This window comes from Toxorhynchites rutilus, chromosome 2, assembly GCF_029784135.1.
Source record: "Toxorhynchites rutilus septentrionalis strain SRP chromosome 2, ASM2978413v1, whole genome shotgun sequence".
NCBI lineage: Eukaryota > Metazoa > Arthropoda > Insecta > Diptera > Culicidae > Toxorhynchites > Toxorhynchites rutilus.
Genome location: NC_073745.1, coordinates 206993444 through 207005980, shown reverse-complemented (window position 1 = coordinate 207005980; position 12537 = coordinate 206993444). Strand labels below are relative to the sequence as shown.

Genomic DNA, 12537 nt, shown 5'->3' with positions numbered 1-12537 from the left:
ACACACTCCAGCGGTACGGGCCCGATTTGATATACGAATTCGATTCGAGATTGTCGGTGAGAGAATGCGATCGACTTACATTTTTTTACATTCTGTTCCATACCGTTCTCAAGGCACAATTTTTGCAGTTCGTTAATATCCGCCTGAAGTACACAGCAGTCGAGGTGGGAAGTGACAGATCGGTAAATCTTCAGGTCGTCGGCGTAAAGCAGTTTTCGTGCCTTCAATCGGAAGCACAAATCGTTCACGAACAGCACGAAAATGAGTGGCCCCAGCACGCTGCCCTGTGGCACTCCAGATCTCGCCGTAATCTCGCAAAGTGACGTAAGCGCCAAAATTGACATTTAATTTTTTTTGTTATAGATTGATAAAGAATACCAAATCCTTTCAAACAACTGCTAATTTTTACAGAAATGTGAAAAAATGTAATGTAATGTGGCGTAAGCGCCATTTCCCCTGTGATGTGATGTAATTTGATTGTGATGCGAAGTGATTTTTTGATCAGTTCTGATAGCACAGGATGAATGAGAAGGGACGGCAAATTTCACATCTTCCGTAATGGACGTTTAATATAATGAGAGTCATGTGCTTTCAATTTTCCTTCCGGATGGATTGAAGCTGAGTGTTGATTGAAGGCTAAATGTCGGATTTGGTAAACAGCTGCACTCTTCTAAATACTCCATCTAAACGCATCATGTAACAACATTCAAAACACCCTCGCACAAACTGTATCAGCTTTACATCGAATGATTTTAGGCGACATTATCTTATGTTTTCAATGTATTAAATTGCATTTTGGGTTGGAAAAAATTGGTATTGTCCATAATTGTTAAATACAATCGGGTTCTCAACTACGTTAGCCGGCTCGACGCATACTACAAAGTCGAAAAATATGTAGAACTTTTCTCCCTGGTGATTTCTCATGCTCCACTCAACGGCGGCATTTTGGAGAAAATAAATGGAAACAGATTCTTGCAAACTTTGATGGATGAACACCAATAGATTGTGGAAACAGCGATTAGAATTTGCTGTTTCCACAATAAACTGGCGTTGGTAGCATAGCTTAAATAAAACTGCATTTTTTCAAAAATCAAGCTGATGGCAATGTTTTTGCATCAACGGGACACATTTTGTACGGATCAGATTTTCGTAATATACGCGTATGCTGATTATACATGCAATTTTACAAAAAGTCTCGTACTGAAAATTCTTCCATCTGGCGCTTGCGTCACTTTGCGAAATTACGGCAGAGATGTGATGGGGAATGTACGAGAATGCGACCCGCTGATGTTGACGTACGCCTGTCGCTCAGCCAGATAAGAACGCAGCCACTCTGTGATCCAGAGAGGGAAACCCTGGTGACGAAGTTTCGTAACGGCGGGGTCGTGAGGAACTTTGTCGAACGCTTTGGCAAAATCGAAATAAATGGCGTCTATCTGGTGCTTTTTCTCGATTTCTGTTGAAATGAAACTGGGTAACGCCATGAGATTTGTTGTGGTTGACCGCTTCTTCACAAATCCGTGTTGAAATTCGGAGATAGTTGTTTGAGACTCCGAATAGATGACGTTGTGAACTAATTCCTCGAACACTTTGGCCAAGCAGCACAAAATGGAGACACCACGGTAATTTTCCACGAGATGCCTCGAATCTGATTTGTATATTGGGCAAATTGAAGCTGTCTTCCATAGCTTCGGGAAAACCCTGTGACGGAGAGATTTGTTGATAATCGTTGATAGCGGCTTTTTTAGAGATACTGCACATTTTTTCAGGAATAACGGTGGAAGGTTGTCGGTTCCGGGTCCCGTCGAGTTTTTTCAGAGTAGTCCAAATTTCAAATTGAGTTATGTTGAAAAGTGGTAGATTCACATCAAAAGCAGGACAGTCCCTAATGCTGACAGACGAAAATGCTGGTGATTTAGTGCTATGTACACTATCGAAGAAATCTGCGAATTAATTGGCTATACCGATCGGAGAATCAGCAGACTTATCTCTTAGTGTCATCTCAGCGGAGAATTGTTTACATCGTTTACGAACGCGTACATGCGTCCAAAAGGCAGAGGGATTTTGCTTCGCAGTCATTTCCATGCGAGCAATGTAGCTACGAAACGATGCAATCTGGCAGTCGTTGTACAGAGTTTCAACAAACTGATCCAGTATTTCATACACTTTGTCATAAAACAAACATACCGTTTCGTCCGTATCAAGGCCGTGGAAAATCATGTCCCAGTTTATAGCGGAGATGGCAGTGTTCAGCTCCGTGTAATTGCATCGTCGAAAATCATAATTGTCAGTATTATCCAGGCTCACAGCGTCCATACGAAGAACGAACGGCATGTGGTGGTTGTCGAGTTTCAGGAGAGCTGAGGGTGGTTCAATCAATTCAACTTCACTTGGCTCGTCCACGAAAGCAAGATCGAGTATCCGACCATTCGAATTCAAAAGGTTGTTGATTTGGTGTAGACCAGAAGCAACAATAGTTTCGATCAGCACAATCTCTTGTTCGGAAGATGCGTTAGATGGCAGCAATCCTTTGACATCGTCGTCTTTTTCCCATATCAGACGAGGAAGATTATAATCACCGACTACAACGATCTTGTCAGAGTCCGAAATACGTTCGCGGAGCTGTTGAATTGCGGCGGAGTGTGCAGAATACAATGACTGTTGCGAGTTGGGTCGAAGGTAAATTTCGCAAACGTAGACTGTTGATTTCAAAAGTTTTATGCAAACGACGGCTTGCTCGAGATTGCTGCAGTCTTCCAGAGCAACAGAGCTACAACACAAGGAGGTTTTAACTGCAATCAAAACGCCACCGCCACGTTGAAGGTCGCTGGTAGCAGTACTCCGATCGCAACGAAAAATGCTGTATGATGAATCTAGCTCAGCGTTATTGATATCCGGGCGTAGCCACGTTTCCATGAGTACAACAACATCATTGTCACAGGACGATAGCTTGAGAAATAGGTCCTTCGTTTTAGTACGAATGCCTCTAACATTTTGATAGTAAATCATCAAGCATTTAGAGTAAGTGTCAGACGAACAAGAATGATGGTTTCGGAGATTGGATGAATGTATACTTATGTTGAAACTTGTTGGCTGGACTGGAGTTGCAACAGATTCGAGGAGGTTGCTCCTGGATTGATCCTTCTACAGTAAAAAATGCAGGTTTTGGCCAATATTCGGTTTCTAGATTTTTTTATGTTTTGACGTTTCCCGGAAAATGGAAGATTGAAAAAAAATCTTGAAAATAGGGGTTTTTGAACGTCAATAATCATTATTACACAAATGTGTTTCCTCAAAAAAAATTTACTGCTCGGTGCGATATGGGTTAATCTTGTATTTTCAGCTCCGTGTTTCAACATACAAATAAACTTTGTTAATTCTAGTGTATTCAATTTTCCAGAAAATATCGGCATGCATCTTGCGACGTGACAACACGTTTTGCGCGAAAAACTGGATTTCCAAACCCACTGAAAGAACTTGTTAGTATCCAACGAACCAATTCTAACAAATTATATTTTAGAAAAATAATCTCATACAGTCAGGTACGGATGTCCGATGATTATAGCAACGAAAATGAGTGTTTGTCATACTGCCTGTATAGTGACGAACTTATCATCTACATTTAGGCGGATTCCAGGTATCTGTTATAAATGCTTCTCGTATAAAATAGGGGAAATTGGTCCTAAGCCGACCATCTAAATTGTAATGATCGTATATGGAAAAATAATATATAACATATATGAAACAATAATCATCATTGTATTGTATGGTGAGATTCTGTTACTATGTTTTTAGTATAACAATAAAAAAACAGAGGCCAAATCAAGAGTGTCTTTTTTCCACATGTTCAAAAAGGCTAGCAAACGAAGTTTTAGTGGCATTTCGTGAATTGCTAGATCTCATTGCGTTCAACGAAAGAAGGTAGGTCTCCTCTGAGTTCTCTTGTTTCAATGTTCGCCTCGTGTCAAATAATATTTGTTCAATATTCGTCAGAATATGTTTATCAAACAAAAAGCTCAAAAAAAGCTTTTTTTCCCAAATAACGGCCTGTGTGTTTAACACGTTCGTCGCCCAACGCGACGTTTTTGAGTTTCTTGCAGGGCCCAACTTGTGAATAAATTATTAAATGAAGATCAAACTCAGTTTGCAGATAACTTTTACATGATCTAGCAATGCTTGTTTTCAAGTGATGACGAATTGATGACAATAACACATGCCAAAGTCATATTATAGGGGTTTAGCAAAAAATTGCAGTACAATCCATCCGTACTATAAATTAATAAAAACTATAGTATAAACAGTATAATATTATGGTTATGATTTCATTAGTTTTCTTCATATCCTATAGTTACATTTAGGTGCCTATTCTATCAAATTCCTTCTAAAAATCATATTCAATTTGAACGAGGAAAGTGTCACCCATATCTGGGTGACGGGGCGTCAAAAGTGTTAAATCAGTATGAAGAATTTGTTTATCGTCGATCAAGAGTAGACTTTTTTACAATGATAGTTAGCTTTTCTGTAACGATTAGTTATTTCCACTTTTTTTAGAATTTCAAGAGATACGAAGGTCGTTTGAAAAGTCCACGCAAAAATAGAAACTAAAACTAAAATAGTCTCCTTTTAAGGTTATACACTTCGTCCAACTTTGTTGATACCTTTCGAATAAAAGCATATGTCCAAGTCTGAAAGTATTCATTCGTTTCTGTAACAACCACCTCGTTTGGATATTTTTTTCTTCCCGCTAGCCATTTCTTCCTGGGCAAATGAACGAATTTATAAAAAAAAAACACAAACAGCGGTCCGAGGGAGGCAAGTCTAGAGAATAGGGAGAATGTGAAATGAGTTGGAATTCTGTTTTCACACGTTGACTGCCACGTCAGTCACCAATGACTAACACCGAGTTATCGCCGGTGACTAACAGTATAACATTTGATAATAAAGGTAACTAACATAAGCATATAAGCTTATAAGCATTCCCTTCGAACAAAAATACCTTTTACTACGATAAGAAAAGACATATTTCATTTCCGAGCACATCACAGTACCTTAAAATAAGGCATATTCAACAATGCGAATAATAGCGCAAAATCCGAAATCTGCTGATTTTGATTTTACGGTTATTCACTCGTTTGATCTTAAATATGTATAATATTCTTTATTATAATAGATGCGAAAACATCTTCAATATCTCCAATCGGTTGATGCAAACATATCTGTGATCTGTCGAGAAACGTTTATGTTGTAATGGAAGCAAACTAAATGGTTTTTCAATACCTATGTAATTTATCAGGTACCTCTTAGCAAAAATACATCTCAAACGTTCCCAAAAACTTCATTCCCATAGAAACAATACAAATGCTACACAGCACTTTTCGCAGAACGGCATCAGAAAATCCGAAATCGGCTGTTGTCGAACGAATTTTCACTTTCAGTTTTCAATCGAAGAACACAGCTCTCTCCACTGTAAAATATCTCCTTCATATCCATCTTGAAATTCTCTGCACGAATACACGTCACGTCACACGTCACGCGAAAACATGAATTCGCGAAAATGGAATGATCGATGGCAATAAGTCAGCAATAACTCCAAAGCACACCTGAATTCACACACTCTCTTCCACGGCTTAACACGTTCGTCGCCTGAAGCGACTTTTCTGAGTTTCTTGCAGAGACCGACGACGAAAGTTTTAACTAGAATAGTCGTCAAAAGAATTGTGGGCTCTGAAGATGTAAAGTTAATGAGAATGTGAGAATAAAGTTTTGTAGATGTAAATGTATGATGTAGATGTATTCGCTGTGGTTACAGCGGCCATTCTGCTTCACGGAGTCATAGAAACCGAGGATCATTTAACAACATCGATGAGACTGACAACTCTAGGAGCTTCTCCCGTTTGGCTGCGTCGTCTGTCAAAATTTCTCCAATTAGAATTTTTTCCTCCGTAAGATCACAAATTGTATGTAATGGTCGGAGTTAATCCACACAAGAACAGTCCTCCTGAGAGTCAGTACGGTAATGGTGACTAGTGATCCGCGTAGAAAGAAACTCTAGAACAATATGAGTCAGCCTGGTACACAGTACTGTGGTTTGTAACTCGAGCCGTGGTACGGACAGACGAGTATACATTCCACTACTGATCTCAGAAGCGAAGCTAACAAGCCGCTGTAGAATCTGAACGAAGATGGAAAGTTGTATTTTCTGGCTTCTTCGAGAGTTCGCATTTGGAAGAAATACGGAATCCAAACATTTTCGACTTATGGTCTTCTAGATTTGCCACTTCGGAAATGACTCGTTGTCAATTTCTTCATCCCAAAGTGTTCCAGAACGCCATATATCCTGGAGCAATATCCTCAGATGCATAAGAAAATGAACGAAGGGACTAAAAAGGTCAAAGATAGTCATAAGTAATCTCAGAACATCTCACTGGCTCGGTGGGTGATATTCTTCCAGTATTGATTCGTCGTAATGGTTCCGGTGTTTTCAGAAGAGTTAATTTTTGCTTTGGCATGCACATAATTGACTTCCTGCGTTGAGCGTATTGCTGCTTATTCAGACTGTATGTGCTCTAGTATTCAATTGAGATAATGCTACTTTCTTATGTTTTCTGTAGCCCGTGGTTCTAAAGCGTTCACAAATTGGGTGTTACTAGTAGTGTAATGAGGCTCGAATTCCCAGTTTTTTTTTGTTTTTTTTCCAGAAAAAATGCACTGATACTGATCAGATGGATAAATGCATATCTGAAGGAACATTTCGTGTATGTCCCCCGTCAAACCAATTGGATATGATCCCGAGGCTGCGACCAGGGATCGAGGATACTTTGGTATTCGTTCTTCTGGCAAATTTACAACAGGTTTTGCAGGTAGATGACAAGACTACACAGATGTTTCAGCGTGCACATTTCTGTTAGTCTTGTTCCCGATCTCGATCAAGATTGGAGTAATAACAAATTTCTGGTTATCATTTTTCATTTATTTATTTTCATTCTTCTGTATCCATCGCTTACCATAAGAAATATCCTATCAAATTTTGAACTCTCTTAATTTAATATCCTGATTGGTAAAAATCGCCAACATTCAGAAGATTCGAGTATTTTTTGAGAGCGCATTCGAGGATAGTTTATGCGCATCCGAGAGCCGTTTGGCTTTAGTTGCTATTCGGGTATGTTTTCACCTGTTTGCTCCATTCAACTACAGTTAAAAGTAATGACATGAAATAAATAGCGTTCCTCATTATTTAAAAATTGAATGGTTTGCTGGGCAGCTTGTAGTGGTAACCATCCTGGTCGAGCGTATGTGATGGTGGCAGTTCACAGTTAGGTCCCTGTCCACCGTTGGTGCAGCAATACGGAGGTACACCTCCCGCTGGACAGCTTTGCTGTGGAGGTCGGGTAGCTGGCGGAGACGTTGGTCTGCTGGGAACGACACAATTGGGTCCCTGACCACCATTGGTGCAGCAGTATGGTGGTACGCCACCTGCAGGACATCTCGAAGGTTGGGTTGGGGGTGGTCGAGTTACTGGAGGAGAGGTAGGTCGACTGGGGAGCTCACATGCGGGACCTTGGCCTCCATTTGTGCAACAATACGGGGGAACGCCTCCGTATGGGCAGGTCGGTTGCGTCGGTCGAGGGCTTGGAGACGGTGTTGGCCTGACTGGCACAACACAGTTTGGTCCTTGGCCGCCATTTGTGCAGCAGTATGGTGGTACACCACCACCAGGGCATGCTTGTGGTTGTGTTGGAGGTGGTCGAGGTGGTGATGTAGGTTGCGTTGGTCTTACACAATTTTGTCCTTGAATTGAGAATATTTGTTTAAATAAGGGGAAACATATATTGTGTTATAACGTATACTAACCAAATCCGCCGTTGGTGCAAGGTGGTAAATATCCTGAGTCCGATGTCGGGCGTGTGGGTGGTAGTGTTGGTCTAGTGGGTCCAGGTCCAGGAACAACACAGTTCGGCCCCTGTCCACCATTTGTGCAACAGTAAGGAGGCACTCCTCCATTTGGACATCCGGATGGCGGTGTTGGTCGTGGTGGTTGCGTTGGAACAATGCAGCTCGGTCCTTGACCTCCATTCGTGCAACAATACGGTGGAACTCCTCCGTACGGACAGGGTGGAGTGGTTGGACGTGGAGGTTGAGTCGGTACAACGCAGTTTGGTCCGGTACCTCCATTTGTGCAACAGTATGGTGGAACCCCGCCACTGGGACAGCCACTTGGCCGTGGAGGTTGCGTTGGAACAACGCAGTTGGGTCCTTGACCTCCGTTGGTACAACAGTATGGTGGAACTCCTCCATACGGACATGACGGTGTAGTTGGTCGTGGAGGTTGTGTAGGAACAACGCAGTTTGGTCCAGAACCTCCATTCGTGCAACAGTATGGCGGAACTCCGCCGTTGGGACAGCCAGCTGGTGTAGTTGGTCGTGAAGGTTGAGTAGGAGCAACACAGTATGGGGGAACTCCGCCATTGGAACAGCCAGCTGGTGTAGTTGGACGCGGAGGTTGAGTTGGGACAACGCAGTTTGGTCCTTGTCCTCCGTTAGTACAACAGTATGGTGGAATTCCTCCATACGGACACGATGGTGTAGTTGGACGTGGAGGTTGAGTCGGCACAACGCAGTTTGGTCCTTGTCCACCATTTGTGCAACAATATGGAGGAACTCCGCCATTGGGACATCCAGCTGGTGTGGTAGGTCGTGGGGGTTGTGTTGGAACTACACAGTTTGGTCCGGTGCCTCCATTTGTGCAACAGTATGGTGGAACTCCTCCGTATGGACAAGATGGTGTGGTTGGACGTGGTGGTTGTGTTGGACGAGGTGGCTGTGTTGGCTGAGTTGGGACAATGCAGTTAGGTCCTTGTCCTCCATTTGTGCAGCAGTATGGAGGTACTCCTCCGTATGGGCAAGTTGGTGTAGTTGGTCGTGGAGGTTGCGTTGGTACAATACAGTTTGGCCCAGCGCCTCCATTCGTGCAACAGTACGGTGGAACTCCACCGTTAGGACAGCCAGCTGGTGTAGTAGGTCGTGGGGGTTGCGTTGGAGCTACACAATTTGGACCGGTGCCTCCATTTGTGCAACAATATGGTGGAACTCCTCCATACGGACATGATGGTGTGGTTGGACGAGGTGGTTGTGTTGGCCGAGTTGGGACGATGCAGTTTTGACCTTGTCCTCCATTGGTACAACAATATGGTGGGACACCACCATTTGGACAACCAGATGGAGTGGGTGGACGAGTAGGTGGACGTGATGGTGACGTTGGTTGTGTTTGGCAGTTTGGTCCTTAAAATTTGATATGGTAGTTTCATATTATCACTCTAAGCACAGATGTCCAACTTACCCACTCCGCCGTTTGGACACGGTGGAAGATATTCGTTACCCTGAGTCGGTCTCGATGGCTGTGGTCTCGTTGGAACAACACAGTTTGGTCCTTGCCCTCCGTTAGTGCAGCAGTATGGTGGAACCCCTCCGAATGGACAGGGAGCTGGAGTGGTTGGTGGTCCTGCAGGTGGTCGACCCGATCCGAAACAGTTTGGACCTTGGCCGCCGTTGGTACAGCAGAATGGTGGCTCCCCACCATTAGGACAAGTGGAAGTTCCCGGTGGTTGTGTAGGTTGCGTTGGTACCACGCAATTTGGGCCAGTTCCACCGTTTGTGCAGCAGTAAGGGGGTACGCCACCGTTCGGACATCCAGCAGGAGAAGTAGGTCCTGGAGTAGGTCTCGATGGTACTACACAGTTCGGTCCTTGGCCTCCATTGGTGCAACAGTATGGTGGAACTCCGCCGAAAGGACAGGGAGCTGGAGTTGTTGGTGGGCCTGCGGGTGGTCGACCCGATCCAATACAGTTTGGACCTTGGCCTCCGTTGGTGCAGCAGAATGGTGGCACACCTCCGTTGGGACAACTGGTAGGTGATGTGGGTCGTGGTGGCTGTGTTGGCACAACGCAGTTGGGTCCTTGGCCTCCATTGGTACAGCAGTATGGTGGAATACCTCCGGCTGGACAGCCTGGTGGGCGAGTTTGTGGCCTGAAGTGAGGAAGTTCAATTATGATTCCGCAGGAAAATTTAAATTTAACAAAATTAACCTTGATGGTGGCGGTGTTATGGGCAAAACACAGTTCGGTCCTTGAGAACCGTTCTCGCAAGGTGGAAGATATTCGTTATCATTGCCTGATGGTGGTCTGGTTGGTGGCTGCGTCGGTGGTCTGGTTGGTGGCTGGGTAGGTCGACTAGGAACAACGCAGTTCGGTCCTTGTCCTCCATTAGTACAACAGTACGGAGGAATTCCTGCAAGATGTTCATACATATTAAGTGAAACATTGCCCTGAAAAATATTTATACCTCCTGCTGGACAAGGCCTTGGAGTAGTTCCAGGTCCGACTGGAGGTCTCGAGGGTACAGCGCAGTTTGGGCCACTTCCACCATTGGTGCAGCAGTAGGGAGGAACGCCTCCGTTCGGACATCCCGCTGGAGATGTAGGTCCTGGAGTGGGTCTCGATGGAACTACACAGTTTGGTCCTTGGCCTCCATTGGTGCAACAATATGGTGGAACTCCTCCGAATGGACATGGCCTTGGAGTTGTGGGAGAAGGAGGGGCAGGAGTAGAGACCACACAGTTCGGACCCGTTCCTCCATTTGTACAACAATATGGTGGAATTCCGCCATATGGGCATGGACGTGGCGGTGGACTGGGAGTTGGTGGAGTGCAATTAGGTCCTTGGCCACCGTTGGTACAACAATATGGTGGAACTCCTGAAAGAAAGGAATAAAATCAGAATTTCTATTTTCATAAATTCAACGGAATTACCTCCCGCTGGACACGATGGCCTCGGCGGTTGTGTTGGAACCGCACAGTTTGGTCCTTGGCCACCATTGGTACAGCAGTACGGTGGCACTCCACCGTATGGACACGGTCTCGGAGTACTACCCGGCGGAGAAGGTTTATCCGGAGGAGGGAATGGGACATTTGGTCGCGGATATTCATATCCGTCGGGTCCCAAATGAGTTGTTATCTCCGCATAGCCGGACGTTGCTAGCACTAGAAAAAGCACTAGCACCCGCTGGAAAAGAAGAAACACAAACTTTAGACTCATACATCATACTTTTGTCCGATGGATTGTATCATCGGTACTCGTTATTGCACACTTTGTTGCCACGCTTCGATTGATTGATCTACACTTGTTGCACGCTGTAATTGTCTGTCGGGGCCATCATCTGAATATCGGCGCCTCCTCGCCCTACTGAACAAACATTCGATGTGGTGTGGTGGTCATCAATGTGTTGGCGTGAAAAAGTTGCCGCGTTTGAACTCTAACGTGTTGTGAATGAAAGACGAACGATGGGAGCAAAACAAAACCTGTTAACCGTGTACCCTTTTGTATCGCGATTTGTATTCGTATCGAAGAGGGGAGGAACTCCGAGTGAGGAAAATTAGATCTTGTTGTTAAGTGAATCGGTAGCGATCAAATGATCTGCCGGCTTTTATTATACCTACTTAAGTCAGCTTCGTTCATGCCGTTTTGTGTTCGAGTATATTTTGGATAATTTATTGGATTAGCGCCACGCGTTAAGTTGGCATGATGAGGAGATTAAAAAATTACTGTTATTGTTATATTTTATAAGTATCTGTATAGTAAAAGACAGCGCGTGCAATGGGTTCGCTTGCATATATTGTATATGTTTATTTTGCAATGCACATCGTTCATACTCTCGGATGACTGCCGGACATAAGTTGTAAATGATTTCAGTGTGCATTGGAGGATGGAAGGTAAATATAAAAGATGAAGCTATATGTAAATGTTTACTTATGTTGCCATATCCCCGTTGCGTATGGTCAACCTGATAATCTGTATGCACATATTTTTCAGTACTGCTCATTTTGGAATTGAACATATGCGTTTTTTTTGTCAAATAAAAGTAGTTACTGAATATTGCTGCAAATAATAACCAAAGTATAATAGCCAAAGTACAGATTTAAATCGCATGATCTTGGAATAATTAATGGATCCATTATGGGAATTGATAAACACGACAATCGGAATGCCGAACAAAAACCATTTCTAGTATGCTGTCAGAGAGGACCATGACTAAAAAATGAAAGATTTGACCGGGATTTTCAGTTTTGATATATTTAACTGTATCTCAAATAGTTTTTCATACATTTATAGCAACTGCAAAGGATATCAGAAAAATGGCATTTACTGAGCAGACAGGGATGTTGAGATAAATATGTATTTTTCAGAAACCAGTTAGAATAAATATATATTCATTTCTGCAAACAGAAGGTATATTAACAGAATGTATACTAACCCGTTCAACTCAGATACGAGGGATGACAATCTGATTCTGGTAATGAATGGCAACACTACATAGATGACACGCATGTCTCTAGGCTAGCAGAACCTTTAAATGAGTCTTAATTTAGATTATCATCAGACAGGATGTCAGGTTAGTTTTGACGCGTGTTCTGCGAGGGCGACTTTTTGACCTTGATTTCAAAAATGAGTGGCTCATTAAACAAAAAACGTGTTGTGATCCAAT

General features: G+C 43.3%; 2 protein-coding genes across 2 annotated transcripts in view; one reads left to right on the top strand and one right to left on the bottom strand.

The window, feature by feature from the left end:
• Nucleotides 1-3714, top strand: part of LOC129764970 (kynurenine 3-monooxygenase) — a 44024-nt gene extending 40310 nt beyond the window's left edge. Inside the window, exons 7-8 of the mRNA XM_055764666.1 lie at nucleotides 3401-3479; nucleotides 3539-3714. Coding sequence (XP_055620641.1) covers nucleotides 3401-3479; nucleotides 3539-3699 — 240 coding nt within the window. The 3' untranslated portion in view covers nucleotides 3700-3714. The remainder of the gene's footprint in view (nucleotides 1-3400; nucleotides 3480-3538) is intronic.
• Nucleotides 3715-6955: 3241 nt separating this feature from the next.
• Nucleotides 6956-12537, bottom strand: part of LOC129769757 (basic proline-rich protein-like) — a 29330-nt gene continuing 23748 nt past the window's right edge. Inside the window, exons 2-7 of the mRNA XM_055772211.1 lie at nucleotides 10805-11057; nucleotides 10339-10749; nucleotides 10083-10284; nucleotides 9338-10023; nucleotides 7852-9279; nucleotides 6956-7788 (exon numbers count right to left, since the gene is read on the bottom strand). Of these exons, the coding sequence (XP_055628186.1) occupies nucleotides 7235-7788; nucleotides 7852-9279; nucleotides 9338-10023; nucleotides 10083-10284; nucleotides 10339-10749; nucleotides 10805-11057 (3534 nt within the window). The 3' untranslated portion in view covers nucleotides 6956-7234. The remainder of the gene's footprint in view (nucleotides 7789-7851; nucleotides 9280-9337; nucleotides 10024-10082; nucleotides 10285-10338; nucleotides 10750-10804; nucleotides 11058-12537) is intronic.